Source organism: Calidris pugnax, unplaced genomic scaffold (assembly GCF_001431845.1).
Source record: "Calidris pugnax isolate Ruff unplaced genomic scaffold, ASM143184v1 scaffold54, whole genome shotgun sequence".
Classification (NCBI taxonomy): domain Eukaryota; kingdom Metazoa; phylum Chordata; class Aves; order Charadriiformes; family Scolopacidae; genus Calidris; species Calidris pugnax.
Genome location: NW_015090864.1, coordinates 10,108,237 through 10,127,382, shown reverse-complemented (window position 1 = coordinate 10,127,382; position 19,146 = coordinate 10,108,237). Strand labels below are relative to the sequence as shown.

General features: G+C 39.6%; 1 protein-coding gene across 4 annotated transcripts in view; it reads left to right on the top strand.

The window, feature by feature from the left end:
- Nucleotides 1-19,146, top strand: part of DIP2C (disco interacting protein 2 homolog C) — a 190,638-nt gene that overhangs the window by 96,146 nt on the left and 75,346 nt on the right. For all 4 annotated transcript variants that reach the window (XM_014945016.1, XM_014945015.1, XM_014945018.1 and 1 more), the window contains 8 exons: nucleotides 1,302-1,412; nucleotides 11,218-11,341; nucleotides 11,990-12,099; nucleotides 13,457-13,559; nucleotides 13,899-13,963; nucleotides 16,739-16,832; nucleotides 16,947-17,066; nucleotides 17,887-18,001. In XM_014945016.1, coding sequence (XP_014800502.1) covers nucleotides 1,302-1,412; nucleotides 11,218-11,341; nucleotides 11,990-12,099; nucleotides 13,457-13,559; nucleotides 13,899-13,963; nucleotides 16,739-16,832; nucleotides 16,947-17,066; nucleotides 17,887-18,001 — 842 coding nt within the window. The remainder of the gene's footprint in view (nucleotides 1-1,301; nucleotides 1,413-11,217; nucleotides 11,342-11,989; nucleotides 12,100-13,456; nucleotides 13,560-13,898; nucleotides 13,964-16,738; nucleotides 16,833-16,946; nucleotides 17,067-17,886; nucleotides 18,002-19,146) is intronic.

Genomic DNA, 19,146 nt, shown 5'->3' with positions numbered 1-19,146 from the left:
TGGACAAGGTTGGTTAGATTTCTTCTAATTTGAAAAAATCAAGATAATTGATGGGAGGCGACTATCTTTGAAGTCGTATGAAATCACTGGAAACAGTTTTAATTTCCAGTAACTGAACGTTCAAGTGTATATGAAAACGTGATTATTTTGCCTGAAGAGGCTGAAACACAGAACTCCAGAGGATGTCTAAGCAGTCAAAACTCAGGAGTTGTAAAGTAGTTTCAGTAAATTTTAAGTTGCTGTAATAATACACTGTGATCCTCAGTGCAAGCCCAGAGGAATTAAGTTCGAAGTCACTCGCCATGCCTTTTGCATGCCACTTCAGTTGTACCGTGGAAGATAGTTAGCAGCTGCATTACAGCTGTTTAAGACTGAACCAAAACAAAAATATAGACAGGATCCAGCCATCGAGGTCATTCACCAGTAAGGGAGAGCAAGAGTCTTCCTGCCCTTGCAAGGAGACTCTCGTGGACTCTCTGGGTTGCCAGATCCTCAGTGAGACTCTGTACTCTCACCTCTCCTTCCCCTTTGCCCCTGGAGGATCTAAGACATTGTCTGCAGTGCCCTCAGGAGTTAACCTGCAGCGTTCAGCACACTGAGGGAGGAAGGGCGCCCAGTGAGCATAAGGTGATTTGCTATGACATTTTCTTTTCTTGACATTCTTTTAGATAAATAGTTCCCCAGCCTGAAAGCTGTGAGGGTTAACAACTCCAGACTTGGGTTGGCATGCTATATGTCCAGCTCTGGATGTGACATTTGCCTCTGTTGGTATCAGCTGTTTGTGTTCTCTCAGTACTCAGAAAATTCCACACTTGGACAACAGTCCAATCCTATAATGAAATTGAGGCAAAACAGGGAGACAAAGCATAATGTGTTAATGATTGACATAATGGTGTAGGAAGTCTGGGTAATCTGAATTGGTCACAGATCCACTTTGTTTTCAGTAACTTCAAGCAAGTTATTAAATTAGAATGTAAAATTCTATTAATTCCATTTATGTGCTTATTTAACATCTGTAAAGTAATCAGTAAATTAAGAATCAGATGAAAGGTATTGTTAATGTAGGAAACAATGCAGCATGAAAATGTTTAACTCCACCGTAAGTGAAAATGTTCACAAAAGGAATATCTATCAGAATCAATTGCTTCTGATTCTTCATTCATCTTTCATTAGGCATTTGAATAGTTATCATAGAAATGTTTTGGTAATCATCTCTCTCCAAAAGGAAGAGATGGAAGCTCCAATTATCATTATCTGAAACCCGGGATAAAACATTTCTAACATACTTCTCTTTGTTTCAGGTAACACTCGTATTTCCTAATAATGATCCTGCTGCTTTCATGGTAGCATTTTATGGCTGCCTGCTTGCGGAAGTTGTCCCCGTCCCTATTGAAGTGCCACTTACGAGAAAGGTAGGGAACTGAATTTCTTCTCTATCCTGCATTTTAAAACTTATGTCAGAAAAAAAATCACAGCTGAACATAGCTTTTGAGTTCATTTTTGTGGTTAACTAGCTCTGAATCTGAGGATACAAAGATAGTGCTGTGTGGTGAGTTATATATAGCTCCTTCTTTTCTGAGATGGAAAATATGAAGATGTGCTTGCAGTTTCAGCAGATGCAGGTCCGTCTGGAAAAGGAGAGGAAAATTTTCCAAGAGAACAGCTCTGCCAGTCCTAGATGGATTATCTTTGTAGCCTCTCAAAGCATTCTGGTGTTGGCCACTGACAAAGAATCATTGGCAACAACTGCTGATTTTCCACCTGTCCGTGCAACCCAAGCTATGCCACTAGTGGTGTGTATGCTACTTCAAAGCAATTATGGAAATGCCTTCTCCTGTGTCTGTATGTGCATATGTATCCTGAAGCTTCTGTCACCACGGTCATCCCTGCCAAGGGTGGCACTTGAACAAATTAAGTTTGGGAAATCTTGCCATAGAACGTACATTCATAGAGAAAATTGACCATTGCTAATCAAAAGCCTTTCACGTCCAGTGTTGGTTCAGGGATTCAAGCATGTATCCTGGGGAAGTGTTTGTAGACAGATACAGCAGTTCAAGCTAGAAAAACTGCCAGGGGCAGTGAGGGGAGGGGGCTCAGTGGTGTAGGTGAGCTGCAGCTGGGATGCTTACACTGATGCTGCTGAACTTGCATTTATATTTTTTTTTCTGAGGATGTATGCCTTGAAGGCTGTAAATACAGCAAAATGTATTTATTCATTACAAGTTATTTTTGTCATATCCCCTTAATTTTACCGAGCTGGCCGCAATGCCTGTTGTAAGGTTCTCCCAAATATCCCCTTATATAATCCCTATTTTATTAGCTAGCACTAATAATGCCTTACTTTAATCAGTTGGTCTGGAACTGTCCACATAAAGTGCTCTTTAATCCTTACAAGCTTTCTTCTCTAAACAAAATTCTTTTGGAAAATGTTGACTGAAACCATGAGATGTTTTCAAGGAAAGGGCTGAGGAAAAGTGTTGCTTTGCTCAATTTTTCAATTGTTGAGGGTTTGGTGGTTTTGGTTTTTTTTAAGTGCTTTGATTGCACAGCACCCTGGAGCAGAAGCTCAAATCTTTGTTTCATGGACAGGTACCCTGCCTTTAAAATGAAAAGCCATGAAAACAAGTTTCTAAGCCCTCAGGAAGGCTTTACAGTTTGCACATCTCACATAGCAATTTAACAGCTAAAAATACCGGGAGATTCCTTCCTAACTGAACATGTTTGGACCTTCCTGATCTCTGAGAAGCTGAGTTGATCTCATCATTTCTCCATTATGTTCACACACACCCTGGCCACCATCTGTGATGGGCCCTTGCCATGGTGAACCCAGAAGCTGGCAGGAAGAGAAGGGGTGGTAGCTAGAGGAAGGGAGGGTTTGCTGAACTGGTGGAGGAGCAGAGAGAGATGGGGGAAAGTGAGTGGATCTGACAACAAAAGGCTGTGATCCAGCTGAGCAGATGTGAGAGCAGCTGAGCAGAAGGAAGAACACTGAGAACTGAGGGAAAGAGGACACAGGAGGTGCCCCAGCTTAGCCCCTGGCTAAGGCAGGAGGAAAGGTGCAGGTGAGCTAGAAAGGCCATACAAAAAGGGAGGATGGGACCTCAACTAGTCTGTGTGCTGTGGGGAATAGGGGTCTGCTATTTTGTTTGCAAAATGTTGTGTTTCAGAGCACTGCGAGGTGGGCATGACTGTAGAATGAAGATAATGATTTGCGTCGGGTTATCACCATGCTTTCACGTGTGAGTGTAGCACCTTAAGATAGTTTGAGACAGTTGCCTAAAATAGAGATTTTAAATGCATTCACAAAAAAAGACAAGGAGACAATATATATTTTAGGATCATGCAGAGTGCTCACATGGGTAAGTCTGCTTTCATTCTACAAAAAAAAAAGCAATATGGCTTTGAGGGTTAAAAAAATGTAATACATCTTTCCCTGTTACTATTTTCCAAGGTTTAATGACATCTTAAAGTACATGGATACGTGTAAATTTGATTTATTTTTGGGACATCTGATACCACATCCATCCAGTAAACTATAAAATCCAGCTGTCCAAGTAAATACTCTATGTCAAATTAATAACTTTGCCCTAATTTGGCCAAACCTCTTGGGTGTTTTGTTTTTTTTTTAAATATGTGTGTGTATATTAATATATAAATATACACTTACACATGCATATATATATGTATTTATATAAAAGCATATCTGCAGACTTAGACTGTTTAACTATTGCCAAGATCATTCCATAACATTTAAATATCAAATTAATAAAACAATAACAGAGATGTCAGTGGTACAGTTAGAAAAGTAACATGATCTATGATCTATAAATAAAACTATGCAATCTCACAGCATATACTATTGCAAATATTTTTGCATTTGTTTGTATGGAATGGGAACTGGAGTGGAAACAATGAGATGAAAATCATGTTTTGAGTAGTCCCAGAAGGAATACCTCTGTGTGGTCAAATGGCAGCGGATTGCTTCTGGCGTCCGTGGGAAGATGTCATTCGTGTCATCACACAATGGCCTAGACTGTTCTTTTATGCTTTCCCATTATTTATTCTCTTTTCTACATGATTCAGTACGTTCTGACAGTGGACATTTTTTTTTGTGCATTCCCTTTTCTTTGTAGCATGACTGTTACTTTTATAAGGTTTTGGCAGGGTTTTTTTCCAGTTCATTATTAGGCAAGGGTCCATCTCTCCTTGCTCTTCTATATCCCACCTTTGTTTTGTCGAGATACCTAGAATTAGCTGTAATTCCAAGGAGTTGAGGAGACCAGTGTGACATGCCATCTGGGACAGATTTCCTGAATACCCAGCAACCACGCAGAATTCTCCAGTTTAGTTTTTTTTCCCAGAATCCTTCCTGGTGTTCAGCGAAGACCTGGAAACTGACTTTCACTTCCGATCGTTTTGGCTCTTTAGACTTGGGAAATCAGGTCTCAAATTAAAAACTGAAATCCTTGGCCTGTTTTGTAAAGTATATCAAAACTAACTCTTTATTCTAGTAGCAGCAGTCAGGGGTTCCGCAATCATTGTAGCAATAGAACAAACAGCATGTTTTATTTTTTCTTCTTTCCCTGCATTAATACCAGTGAAATGCCTATATCATGAATTTGCCTATATCCCCAAAATTCTTACAACTTATCCACTTTCCAAATATTTTATGTTTCCCAGACATTAGCAAACAGTATATTCTGTACAATATCTCTTCTTTCAGAGCTGCCGCTTTGTTAATCTTGTCTGAAGCTGTAGTATTACAAATTGTTTCATTGTATGTGTGATATGGTATGAATTGCAAACTATATATCACACAATTTGCCATCAAAGTAGATGGTATGGGATTTTCAACATTTCAAGTTCTAGTTCAAGTACCGATTTATTATTTCCCTTATGGAAAGGTTTAAAAATATGTTTTTGATATCTTTTTCTTTAGGTTTTTTAGGTTAATGTTTTTTTCCATTTGATGGGCACCATGAAAATTGTTATTATTCTGCTCTGATACAGTCAGGGGAGCTAATCACTTTTAATCTTAAAATAACATTTTTGTCCTCCAAGCACATTCGTAGTTATGCTCAATCACATGCTGTGAACATATCAACAAAGTGGTCCCACATAGATCTTTATGGCCTCCTTATCATTGGTGGTGGGTGTTTGTAGCAGAGTATGACATGAAAGCATGTAAAAATCTATTTCTCAGTCAAAACAATGTTTCCTGGCCTGTTAGATTTAATGCTGCCTGTGCTTCCAGCAGGCAATTCTGTGCTCTTCCAGATGCTGGCTCTGACGGTTTGATTAGAAGAATGTACCTGTGTGTTGTCATAGGAAATCTGAAGATATCCACTCCAGGACACTTTTTCTTTAAGGATGCTTCCTACTTTCCTAGTGTAAAAACTGGTTTTCAGGAGCTATTTCTATTAAATCCTGAAAAGTTATATTATTAAATCTTTAACAGTAGACAGATATATCTCTTTGAAGACAGTGAAATTGTCCCAGTCTTGTCTTCCATTTGAAGGCAGAATTGTATTCCAAAGGAAATACACCTTGATGCCTTTCCTAGTATTTCAGTGCCTGAGATGAAATGATCTCTGTTTCCTCTCAGCTTTAGTCATCGTTGGGCTGTAGTGTGCCAGAAACGCTGGAGCTCTACATACTTTTGAACATCTTTTGACAATGCATCTCTTTCTCTACTGGGTTTAGAATATGTATAAAATGTTATATATTTTCCTTTCGATGACATAGTTTTCCAGTCCCTCCAAAGAACACAGGTTCCCTCAGCCCCACAGAAGCCCCTGGTGCACACTGCCGGGCCTTGGGCCCATCCTTCCCTCTTCATACACTTCAGCAGCTGGGCACTTTGCTCAGTTGGCCACAGTCAATCTCAGATCCTTTAAAGTCTACTTTCTCTTTTTATGTTTTTGAGTTTAGGAAATGGTAGCTTCCTAGAGAGAATTTCATGCAGTGTCCCCTGCCAAAAATAACCATTGTCTTGCTTTCATTAAGACTTTTGGACTTTAGACTGCTCATAGTTGCAGATTTCACGTACAAATTCCAGCCAGACACCAAAGCTCTGTCTGAGGAGACAGCTGATCTCTTCATCTTAAAGCTGGTTACAAAAATTGCATCCGCTTTGTGTTTAATTTTTATTAAGGTCTTTGGTATTTGTGTCTTAAAAATAGAGGGTTTTCTTAATCCCTTCTCACTTTTGGTTCAGAACTGGTGATGCTTGGCCTTTACGTCTGGTGGTTGCCCTATTTGTTCTTTAACAGCAAATTTTTGTTAGGGTAAGGACAAATGGAGCTCAAATAAGCATCGTAACAGAAAACAAGATTAGTTCAGTCTGCGAGCCTTCGCCACATAATTCTCATTTTGAAAGCAGTCTGGGATTTGCAAGTGGACAGAAGTAACCTTTATCAGGCCAACCTTTGCACAGGCTGTCTCTTCCTTCCTTCCTTATTAGATAAGGACATGCACTCTCACTCGCGGAGAAAGGATCATAATTGTTTTCCTTCACACAGATATTCTCACAAAGCATTATAGAAATGACATTAACAGCATGCTGAAATGCAACCACACGTGGGATTTTTTTATCCTGACAGTGAATTATCACTCTCTGCAGCAGGAAGAAGACAATTTGCCTCCAGGTACTGGTGAAAAACTTTAGGGAACCTTTAATAAAAGTCTTTAGAGAACCTTGAATGGCTACCTACAGCAGAGAGGATTTCCGGCTCGCTTCATCTGTAAGATTGATCTCTCTAGGTGTGTGCAGACATAGTCTAAAGCTATGCAGACCTCATTTTTCGTCCCTCAGCAAGGGCTGTGCCTTCAAGAAATGTAAAATGATAGTTCCAAAGTCAGCAATTGGTCTCAAACCTCATGCAACAATACCTCAGCTCTGTCTTTTGCTGAAGAAGCCTGCATTACGTGTCAGTTCAAACTGAAATTGTGGAGGATTTGACAATGAGCATCACTGGCAAGTCTCTCCCCGTCTGTGGCTGGGGCTGTGCTGGTTGAGTTGTTTCACCTGGTCACCACTGACTCCCTGAGGTTTTTCACCTCCCCCCAAAATTCAGCAAAATAAAGTGTTTGCGGGAAGTTGGGGGGTTGCAGAAGTAGCAGATTAGCAAAAATTATCAAAATAGCAAATAACACTGCTGACAAAACAGTGTGTCCTGAAAATCTATTGCCTTTACAAGCAGGAGAGTGATTTCGTTTAGGGGGGGAAGGGGATTTCTTTGTTTTTTTGGCAGCAGATGATTTGGTTTCTTTTTTTCCTACTTACAAAGCAGTTTTCAGCATTGCAGACATTCATTTTACATTACTCACAGGGATGCCGATAGCTTGTCTCTGAAATCTGAAATAATCAATGCCTTTAAAGTCAGTAATCTTTTTCGTGGTCCACGTGGAAGCTTTGACTGCATTTTCAACTCAAACTTAGTCTTTCAGACTTAAAAATTTTACCCAAGGTCCTCACTGCTCTGGGCCTGACATGCTGAGGTGCGAGGAGCAGCGAAGGCTGTTGTGTTTACATGCTTGAGTGTGTAGGTAGGGTTGTCGTGTGCCTGTGGGATGTTTAAGGCTCTCAGCTTGAGATGGTTTCAGATCTTCCACCTCCTAGCTCTCCGTCCAGTATCTCAACACCACTCGAGAAGTTAGAGATAATTGCTTCTGTGGGGCAGTGGGTGTCACAGGGGTACCTTCCTGGGGCAAAGTATGTTGGTGTACGTGGCAGACTGCAAGAAAAGTTCATTGTGTGTAAATCCTCAACTGGAGCTCCTGTGGCTGTAGAGAACAGTGTCTATCGCAGTACCTCTACTTCAGCGCCTTGATTTGCTTTTTCCTTGCAAGGCAGGATTCGGTGTGGACACCAAGGGCATGGCATAGGATTTGAAAGCCTGTTAAACACATTGGAGACATGCCACACATGGTGAAATTCTGCTAGTTTCCTGCGGTAGCATTGTGTCACATAGTTGTTTAGCCATCTTGTCCTTTCAAATGAAAGAATTAATTGTACAGAAAAGAATGGGGTGAAGATTTTAATGCTATTTGAGATGGGGTTTTCCTGATGTAAAACAGGCTGTTATTAGAAACTGTGACATGCGAGTAGATTGTATTAGGTAATCTATACATGATTCTCTCTGCTTGTGTGTGAACCACTACAAACGAAGCAATAATATTTATCTGGACATGCTCTAAACTGGTTGATATAGCATTAAGTGGAGGCATAGTCATTCTTTCTTGTGTTATCTAAAAACCTCAAACTGTTAATACAAATTTCCTCTTCCTGTTGTTTTGTTTTGCTGTGAGAAGAGCTTGACAGATCATTTCTTAACTGACACATCCCCCAGAGCTATGATATGCTGATGCTCTAAGGTCCACACTTTCTACTGGTTTACGTATGTTAGATTTCTTAGTGCAATTTATTAGGTTAGTTTCTGCTTATAAAGTCCTGCATTAAATGGATTTCGATTGCTTGAGAATCGGTGTTTTCTTGGTACAGTGTGCTGGCAGTCTTTTGTAGGGCATACAGTTACAACAACATTTTATTTTTAATTTAAAATTGAAAATGATGCAGTTGCTGCATTCAATTATGAAATTTATGTGCAATTTTTTTTAATTGCTAGTTAAAAATTCATACATATACATACATTGGTAACCATTTTTAGATTGAATTTAGTGGGAAATTCTGGGTAACGGTAGTATGAATCTGATATTTTAAGAAACTGGTGACTTCCCTTTATACATTATAAAGTAGCAGGTCTCAGAGGCTATGTCTTGTCCAAGGAGTGATGTTCTCCATGGAGCACTCCAGGCCTCATCTTCCTGCCATTCCTTCTGAGGGACCTCCAAGGAGAGCCATCTCTCCTGCACTATTGAGGCACCTACGTTTCCTTCTGTTGAGCAGACTCCAAGAGTGGAGACGCTAGGTCTCGTCCTAATGTGGAACCAGGATCCAATCTGGCTAAGTACTTGTCCCAGGGGTTTGATGACATAGATGTGGACCAGCTAACACAGGAGTCAATGAGGACCGTAATGTTTGGCAAAGCCCTTTTTGTCCTCTAAGCTCCCCTGGTGCAGGTACGGTGGGGCTGACAACATACTCCCCAAAATGTTGTTCGTGGATATACCAGTATTATTCTCTTTTGTTTAAAGGGGACTTTCCCTGTCTGTTTTTTTATTGGAAAAGATGATACACAAGCTTAATTTTAAAAAGCCTTCCTGAAGAACTACATTGTCAATTTTTCCTGGTTTTATATGTATTCGGGTTATAGTAAGTAAAAGCAAATGCAGTAATTCCAGATGGAAGAGTTGCATAGCATAGTTTTGACAGATCAGTTTATTGTCCCACATGGTTTACTCTGCTATCAAAGTTCTGATAATTGCTACCTGTCACATATTTTGAGGTGGTATGGAAAACAAGCTTTTGTTTTTCCTCTGTTCTCATAGCTTCTCCATTTTACATGGTTTTATATGACTACGTAAAAATTGCATTAAAAATTAAGTCAGATAGGCTTTGGGGCTTTCCTTCTATCATACAGTTTTTAATAAATCAATAGATGAAGGCAACTGTTCTTTATTTCTGATTGCTTACATGGTTAAGTGTGCTTTATGGTTGATTTGAAAGATATTTTAATTTGATATTTTAAGACTCTGTAGGCTATTTTCTGTAGAATCATTCTATGAAGAAAGGGTTAATATTTCTATATGCATTTACATCTAGGGCTTTGCTCTGTTGAAAAGCCTAGTGGATAGATGTAAAGTTCATGAAAGAATCATGACAAGCCACTGTACATAAAGCAGACATAATGCTGCAGAAGCACAGCATCTCTTAAAGAACAGCTATGGCCTAGACTTGAAAATCATTACATGACTTTTTAGACTCACTGACTATATCCCCTTGATGAAAGTAAAATGTAATGTGCTTTCTCTAATGGGCACTTGCCTATCTGTAGTACTCCTGAAACGTGTCTGTAACTACTCAATGAAATGGTTATTGACAAATCAGGTTAGATCAGCATAAATAGTGATACTGTCACCAGTGTATGGCCATCATAACATCTTAAGGGTTGAAAGCTTTTTCCAGGTGGAAGCATTTATAGACCATATTGCTTCATAGAATCATCACAGAATCACAGAATGGTTGAGGTTGGCAGAGACCTCTGAAGGTCATCTGGTCCAGCTTCCCTGCTCAGGTAGGGCCAATTTGCCCAGGACTATGTCCAGGTGATTTTGAATATCTCAAGGGATGGAGAATCCACAGCCTCTCTGGGCAACCTGTGCCAGTCACCCTTGCAGTAAGAAAGTGTTTCCTGATGTTCAGAAGGAGCCTCCTCTGTTTCAGTTTGTGCCCACTGCCTCTGGTCCTTTCACTGGGTACCACTGAAAAGAGCCTGGCTCGGTCTTCTTTGTACCCTCCCTAGATGTTTGTACACATTGATGAGATTCCCCCTAAGCCTTCTTTTATGTAGGCTGAGCAGTCCCAGTTCTCTCGGTCTTTCCTCATAAGAGACATGCTCCAATTCCTTAATTATCATAGTGGCCCTTCACTAGACTCTCTCCAGTAGCTCTGTTTCTTGTAGTTGGAAGCCCAGAACTGGATTCAGCACTTGAGATGTGTCTCACTTTTGCTGAGTAGAGGGCAAGGATGACCTTTCTCAACCTGCTGGCAATACATTCCCTAACACCGCCCAGGACATCATTTACCTTCTTTGTGCAAGGGCACATTGCTCACTCACATTCAACTTGGTGTCCACCAGATCCTTTACCACAAAGCTGCTTTCCAGCCAGTCAGCCCCAGCCCATGCTGGTGCAGGGTTTTTTTCCTCCCCAGGTGCAGGACTTTGCACTTGCCTTGGTTGAACTTGGTGACATTCCTGTCGGGCCATTTCTCCAGTGGTCCCTCTGGGTGGCACAGCCTTCTGGCGCATCAGCCACCCTCCCAGCCACTCATTGTCATTTCTGAAGAGATGTGAGAGCAGGCGCCATCCTGATGGCTTCAGTTCTCTTTGTGTTTTATGCTGTTACAGACAAGAGGATAGCGAGGTTGTGGAATTCCTTTGTCAATGTACAAATGAGTTTTGCTAATCAGCTAAGTTGCTTAAAGGAAAGAAACTATTTTCTTCTCGAGATAATGTGCTCAAGGACAATAACCTTTTCAGCCTGTAATCACATCTAATCAATTCTGTGTATTGCTTTAATTTTGCCATCTCTTAGGATGCAGGAAGTCAACAAATAGGCTTTTTGCTGGGAAGCTGTGGAGTTACTGTGGCCTTGACTAGTGACGCATGCCATAAAGGACTTCCTAAAAGCCCCACAGGGGAGATACCACAGTTTAAAGGTAAGCTAACTGTTGCTTCTCGTGGGTATCAGAGGTCATTTACTACAGTAACAGTCATTGCACTTGTCTAGTTGTAGTGGGCAAGGATCAGGCCCATGCTGGAACACTCGCCACAGGAGCAGCCATGGCTGCTGGGACATGATTGCCCAGGCTGGGTGTCGTGGGGTGTCACTGCCTGGGAGAGATCACTGCTCTCACCTTATGGCTGCCAAGCAGTACGAGTGCTCCTGATCTGGTTCTCCACTGGCTCAGCCAGGCTGCCGAGATCATCTGTGCCCACAAGCAAAATTAAACCAACAGACTTAAGACTGTGGCAAATGAGAAGCATTCGTACAATTCAGTCCTATAGCTAAGCAGTAGGGACAGTAGCCTCTGACAGGAGAGTGGTAATAAAATATTTGGGTCAACAGCAGCTTAAACTGCCCAGCCATTTCTTCAGGGATTGTCCGAGAAGGCCTTGGTGCTTGATAGTCGTGTTAAGAAAGCAGTTCTGGAAAATCCTCTTTCCCATGCTACGCTGAGTTTTAAAAGAAGCAATGTTTAGGTAATGGTGACACAGGCATTTGGGGAAAAAACTGGCAAAGACGAATTTCGTCTTGTCTTATCTGGCAGAAGCTCGACAAAAGCTGACTTTTCTTTGTCCCTCAGGCTGGCCAAAGCTGCTGTGGTTTGTCACAGAGTCTAAACACCTCTCCAAGCCGCCTCGTGACTGGTTCCCACACATCAAGGATGCCAACAATGACACAGCTTACATTGAGGTGAGTTAATGAAGATGCATCTTCTCCTCAAATCATTGCATATGGCACTTCTGGATTCGGTAAACATCATTATTCATTCCCTAGTCACAGAAGCAAAGAACATTCTGTTTTAGCTTGTTAATAAGTAATATTTTCTAATAAATTATACTGGATATTGATTTCAGAAAAGTTAATGAAATGTTAAATTGCATTTTGGGGGTTTCTAACGTTAATAGTTTTATGTCATCTATGTGGCTGCCACAGTATTGTATTAAACTTGCCTTGACCAGATTTGGTCTCATTCACAGTGTGGGCTTGCCCCCTAGCCTTGGGATGGATAGACAGCAAGTTTCACAATGAAGCATCAGTTGTCATATCACAACCTTCAGACCCTTTGAAAAAGAAGGAACTTCTTGTTCAAACGCTCGCCTGTCACTTACTGCTTTATGAGTCACACTCCCCCAAAAGCCCAGCATCAGGAAGGGAAAATTAGTGATGCTGTTAGGTTTATTTTTTCTCCTTTTTTTTTCCTGTTCTTTTTTCCACACTTCTGCATAGACTCAAATGCCTTGAATTCAGTGATGTTAGTATTGAATTTAAATGATTATTCAAAGGGAATAAGTTCAAGTGAATTAAGCAAAGGTATTTCCTATCTTTGTGCAGTCAGAACACTGAGCTAGAGAAGCAGAGATGCCTCCATTTTCAGTCTTGCTGATTATCTTCATCATGGAGACAGATAAATGTCTAATTTACTTTAATTGCCACTGATAGTTTTCAGACTCTAGCATAAAGTTGCAAAAATTACTGCAATCATCAGCAATGATCTCCCACCTCTTTTTTTGCTGCTGTCTCATGACTGTTTCATATTCTTCTGATCAAAGAGCTTGTGTCTTTCAGACTGTATACGTATAGATTATTAGAACAGCACCCAGCAAGGATTCTGTGGTCAGCTCTAATCCCACGCCTTATGAGACACAGAAGAAAGAAGTTCAGGTTTATTGGTTGGCCTATAAAATCTAAGATGTGAACACTGAGCAGACTGAACCAGGTTATTCTCTGCTAAATCTAGCCGGTCTTTTAGTCATTAATGTGATCAGAATTGTTAGAATTATTTTTCCATAATGCCTGTATTCAAACAGCAGATGGATTCCTGGTATCAAGCCTGGGAAGCTTCAGTCAAAAAGAGAAAGCCTATCTGAAAAGAAGTCTTTTAACAAAAAAATGCCTCCCAAACTCCTCAGTACTGCTGCCTTCTTAAAATAGAGTCATTAGATATGTCCATTATTCACCTACATAGGAAAACCTTTAAACATAGCTATTAAATAATGGAAATAGGACAACTATTGCACATTGACTTTGCCTGCTTATTTCTTTTTAGTATAAAACATGTAAAGATGGAAGCGTGCTTGGGGTTACTGTGACAAGGATTGCACTGCTGACACACTGCCAAGCTCTGACCCAGGCATGTGGATACACAGAAGGTATGGAACACACATCAAGTGTGAATTGTAATCTGTTTCTCACCAGGCTCATGTCTTATGTTTTACACAGATCTTTGTCCAAGGCTTCTAGATTAAAAAAACTGATATTTTTTTTCATTGGTTTTAGAAAATATGCAGACGTTTAAAATACTTTTGTGAGAGTTACAAATAATGTCCTAGCCAATTCAAATCCTGCAGTGGAGACTTACTGTGAAAGTTAAGCTTTGAGGGCATCAGTCATGTTATACTGAAGCTTCCTTCCTTTGAGTGGGTTTGCCTTGGGTCAATGCCATGTTCTAAAAAATAAACTCTCTTCTCTCTTTTGTTTTTGTTGGACAGCTGAAACAATTGTGAATGTATTAGATTTCAAGAAGGATGTTGGTTTATGGCATGGGATTCTTACAGTGAGTATTTTTTTTTTTTATTTTGTGCATGTATTTGAAAATAAACTAACCTAATATGCTTATTACTATCACAAACTGGGATCTCCTATAGCTTCTTCTAATACAATTTTTTCTGCTTTGAAAGCAAAAAATATGTGTGTTAAACCTATGATCTTCTGCTAGTGCCCTTACCCATAATGAGCATGGTAAAGATGCCAAAGTATTTTTATTCATCACGTCAAGTACTCTGGCCCCATTCTTCCCATGTTATTCTCATCTTACTGATACATGATTTTGAGATCAAACTTTAAAGCAGAAACACATTAAATAAGTACTTTCCTCTGTAAGGATATGATCCAATGGCATAGCTATATTACTACTGACTAGCTTCTCTATCAAAACTCTCACCAGTAGATGGTTTTGCTATTATAGTATGTCTAATACTTAACATTGCATAAATTGATGACACCAAACTGAGTGAGGAAGGCAGAGCCACTCTGCAGGAAGACCTGGATAGCCTGGAAGAGTGGGCTAACACTCTTATCAAGTTCAATAAGGACAAGTGTAAGGGCTTGCACCTTGGAAAACATAGTCCTGGAGTGCAGCACATGCTGGGATCTACCCATCTGGAGAGCAGGTCTGTGGAAAGGGACCTGGAGGTCCTGGTGGACAACAAGCTCAGTATGAGTGAACAGTGTGCTGCTGTGGCAAGGAAAGCCAACAGGATGCTTGGTTGCATCAACAAGGGCATCACCAGCAGAGCCAAAGTCATTACCCGACTCGGTGCTTGTCAGGTCACACCTGGAATCCTGTGTTTAGTTTTGGTCCCTGCTATACAAAGATGATGTGGACAGGCTGGAGAGGGTCCAGAGAAGGGCCACAAAGGTATCAAAGGACTGGGAATCCCACCATGTGAGGAAAGGCTGAAAGAATTTGGTTTGCTCAGCCTTGAGAAAAGAAGCTTTAGGGTAGACCTTACCACCGTGTTCCAGTACTTAAAGGGTGACTTCAAAGAAGACAGAGACTCCCTTTTTATGAGGAGTCACATGGAGAAGATGAGGGGTAATGGGTACAGGGTACTCCTGGGGAGAGTCCATTTGGACTCAAGAGGAAAAAATTTCCCAATGAGCACAATCATCCATTGGAGTAATCTCCCCAGGGAAGTGGTGGATTCCCCATCATTGGACACTTGTAAGATTCAACTGGACAGGGTGCTGGGCTATCTTGTCTAGACTGTGCTTTTGCCAAGAAAGATTGGGCTAGATGATCCCTTGAGGTACCTTCCAACCTGGTGTTCTTTGATTCTGTGATTCTGTGAAATTGCCTACTTGCTGTTTGAATGTCTTTCTTGACTGAAATGGGAGGCAATTGACATATTTTTAAGGATTATTTCCAAAGGTGCTACTGCAGCCAGTGACTCACAAAATACTTACTATTCACTGAACACTTTAAGAACAGACACCAAGTTTTGAAGGGTTGCTGTTTGGGGATCCCAGGATGTACAGGCCCTACATGCTATGATTCCCAGGATTCCAATATACTTCTCTCATGCAGTGTTATACTCCTCCTCTGTTCCTCATATTAAAGGCCAGTAATAACACTTCTGAAGCAGAAATGGTCCATTAGGCTTAAAGCCCATAAGTATCTCATGTTAAAAAAACATATTGCTGAAGTTGAAAACAAGCATCTAATAGAGCTTTTCTGTGCCTTCCTTTCCTATTAATCTTGGTATGAACTTCGTTTTTTTCATGACTTCCATGTAAGTGCTTTTCCTATACCTACATTTGTGCCAGACTGAAAGGAGAATTATCTTTTGCAGTTCTGCAAGTGTTCAGATGACTAATCCACTGGGACACTTAACCTGTGTGAGGAACAACTTTCTTAAGCCTAGGTTTTCCAAAACAAATACTGTACTTAACCTGAGCTGCTATGAGCGGAGACGCGTTGCCCTCAGAAGATGTTTCTAAATTGCAACAGAAGTAATGCAGCAGCTCATTTAAGGGCTGTTTGTTTAGCAATAACATGAGATATCACTAAAGCAATTGACTGCCTCAGACTGGGAGATCGGTTTTTCATCTGTCATTGGCTTCACTCAGCTGCTTTTTCTAAACTTCCTGCAACTTTTCATGACCTTGTTGAAAATACTGGAATTAGCCCACCTGGAGAAGGACTGAAAAACTCCTTCATTTATTTTCTGTAAAAATAAATTGATCTCTGCTTAATCTGTGACTCCAATTTCTCTTTCTACTGTCTTTTCAACAGTTTGTATCCCGCTACCGTTAGTAGGTTTTCAGTCTTGACAAATATGGATTCCTTTAGACAGATATGTTCCTGTTGCTTGTCCTTTTGAGTCAAGAGCCTTCGTATGTACTGAAGACAGATATGTTCCTGTTGCTTGTCCTTTTTAGTCAGGAGGAGTTTAGGAGGCTTAGGGATAATATTAACCTACATAGCAAACACACAGACATCGTTCATTTGATTTTTTTTTTTTTTTTACTTTTTCTATTAAAAGTGAATTGCTTAGAGTATAAATAGGAAGAAAATATTTTTCATCCTTTTTCCAGTACCGCTTAAAAGTTATGATCTGATTATTCTAAATCCTTAATCCTTAATTAAAGCATTAGAAAATAGGGGTCTGTTTCATCTAAATGTAGATGGCTAGATAGGAAAAGATAGATGCCAGCCTTGACAATAAAACAAACATGGAGTGATTTGCTTAGGTGCCTCTGCCCAGAACGCAATAGATATAATTATCACAGCTGTTGTATAAAACCCATTTATCTTGTTTGATTTCAGAGTGTCATGAACATGATGCATGTTATAAGTATTCCATACTCCTTAATGAAAGTGAATCCACTGTCATGGATACAAAAAGTCTGTCAATACAAAGGTAAGGAATAATATACGAAAGTATACTTGATAGTTAAAATCAAAAGTACAAATTAATAATACAAGTGTATATCTTTTATATGTGGTATTAGTAATCTTCCCATTCTCATTGCAGCAAAAGTTGCCTGTGTAAAATCCAGAGACATGCACTGGGCATTGGTGGCACATCGAGATCAGAGAGACATCAACCTTTCCTCACTGCGAATGCTAATAGTGGCTGATGGTGCAAACCCATGTAAGCTCTGCTTCTGCAGTCCAGTAGAGAATTGGAATTGTTTTCTGGCTTGCATTTAGAGTTTCAATATTCAGTCATCTTAGCTAAAATATTTGCAAATATAGGGTTTGTCTACTGCAAACTATATGATATTTATGAAAGCAGTAATTAATTTTGGATTTTTTTAAATTGTATTTTTATTTAGCTAATCCTGAAGCAAACTTGATATTCCACATAACGTAAGTTGCAGTAAATCCAGTTTTGTTTAACATGACAGTCATGTATTAAGACTGAAGTAAATAACCTTAAGCTATTGAAAGGATCAGAACATTTCTTCTGGGTGGTGGTGCTCAGAGGCAGAAGTAACTGAGAATTTTAGGGGAATAATTATACTACTTTTGAGAACCAAATCTGGATCACTTCATGATAAAACAGTATGAACTGGTTTTCTGTATTATTTAATGTACCAACGTATAGGTGTTCTGCTTGTTTGTAGTAGTTTGCTTGGAGTTTCTGAATTAAATCTTTGCTTTGCCTCATCCTAAAAAAGAAAACTGTATAATTAAATTCATACTTTAAATGTAACAGTAATGGCTTTTCTATGTAAAAACAGTGAAAAGATTTTCTGCTCAAAAATTAATCTTTCTTCCCTGTGTTCATACACAACTGTATATAAATATATATAGTTATAGCATCATAACTTCTTTCCCTTTTTAATTTTTTTCTCTTGAAAAGTCTATATATTCACTAATAAGTTCGCAGTTTGAAAGTTTGAATAGCATCACTTCAGAAATCAGATTATTTTCTCCTCTGACTTTTTTTTTTTTTTTTTTACCTCCAGGGTCTATTTCTTCCTGTGATGCATTTCTCAATGTCTTCCAAAGTAAAGGTCTAAGACAGGAGGTCATTTGTCCCTGCGCTAGTTCACCGGAAGCTCTCACTGTGGCTATTCGAAGGTACTGTGTTACGCCAGTGGAAAAAGACCCACTGTAGAATATATGTGGTAATTTGAAAAGAAATGAAAAATGTATTCAAGTTTGAATCTGCATACTTAGCTTCTGAATGACATTTTTAGTTTTCTTTTTGTTTATGTCTAAAGAAGACATGCAAGAAGAACTTGTAATAATTTGAATTCAGAATGCTTTATAACATAGTTCCCATTTCTGTTTTTTTATCTAATTTTAAATGAAATAGACTGAAATGCAAAGGCTAATTCTGTAAAAAGAAGTGGAAAAATGCCACTGTAAGCATAAAATTAATTAAAATGTGGAAATTTAGGTGGAATTGGTATAAAGGAAAATCATGCTTTAAAGTAGTCTGTTTAAAGAGAATTATGGCATTTTGCAGGTTGTTTTTGGCTGACTAGCGCTCTTTAACCATTCATAGACTCTCAGTAATCATCTGGAAATACCCTTTGAGCCTGGGGGATTTGTGCCTAGAAATAAAATGGATGAATTCTAATAAAACTATTAAGCCCTGTGTACATGAATGTCAGTATGCAGCAGTCACCTGTTATGAGTGTTGTTAGCACACAGTAAATGGCGTAACTGTTGTCTGTTTTGGCAGACTTTTCCAAAAGTTGTACCTTGAACAGTAGGCACTTTGTTTTTAAGTTTGGATTTTTGCAGCCATTTATAATCGTTTCACATGTTAAAACATGCAGTATAAAACTGTAAAGCACTGTAATAGCATTAAGGAAAATACTTCCTGCCACAAAGTTTAAAATACACTGTCCAAGTGAAATTTAACTAGATTTTCAATTAGCTTTTCAACGAAACATCGCAGGAAGAAAGACATGAGGCCAAGAGTGTGGTTGACTTTCAGCCACCTCATTATTAACTTAAAACATCTGAAAGCTATCCATTAGGGACTTATCCTGTCCAGGTTATTCATCTTTCTGTGAACTCCGGGATCTCAGAGAGCCCTTTATTCAGTTCCACCAGCCCATTCTCAGCTTTACACCAAGGACTACGTTGTTTTTCCCTTGCACTGGGTTTCCCTGCAGTAGGCTGTGTGGACCTTCACTCCTTTGCAATGAGCTCTTGCTTGTAAGTGCAGAGAGGATGTGGAAGGGCAGCGGACGTTGCTTGTGCTGAGCACT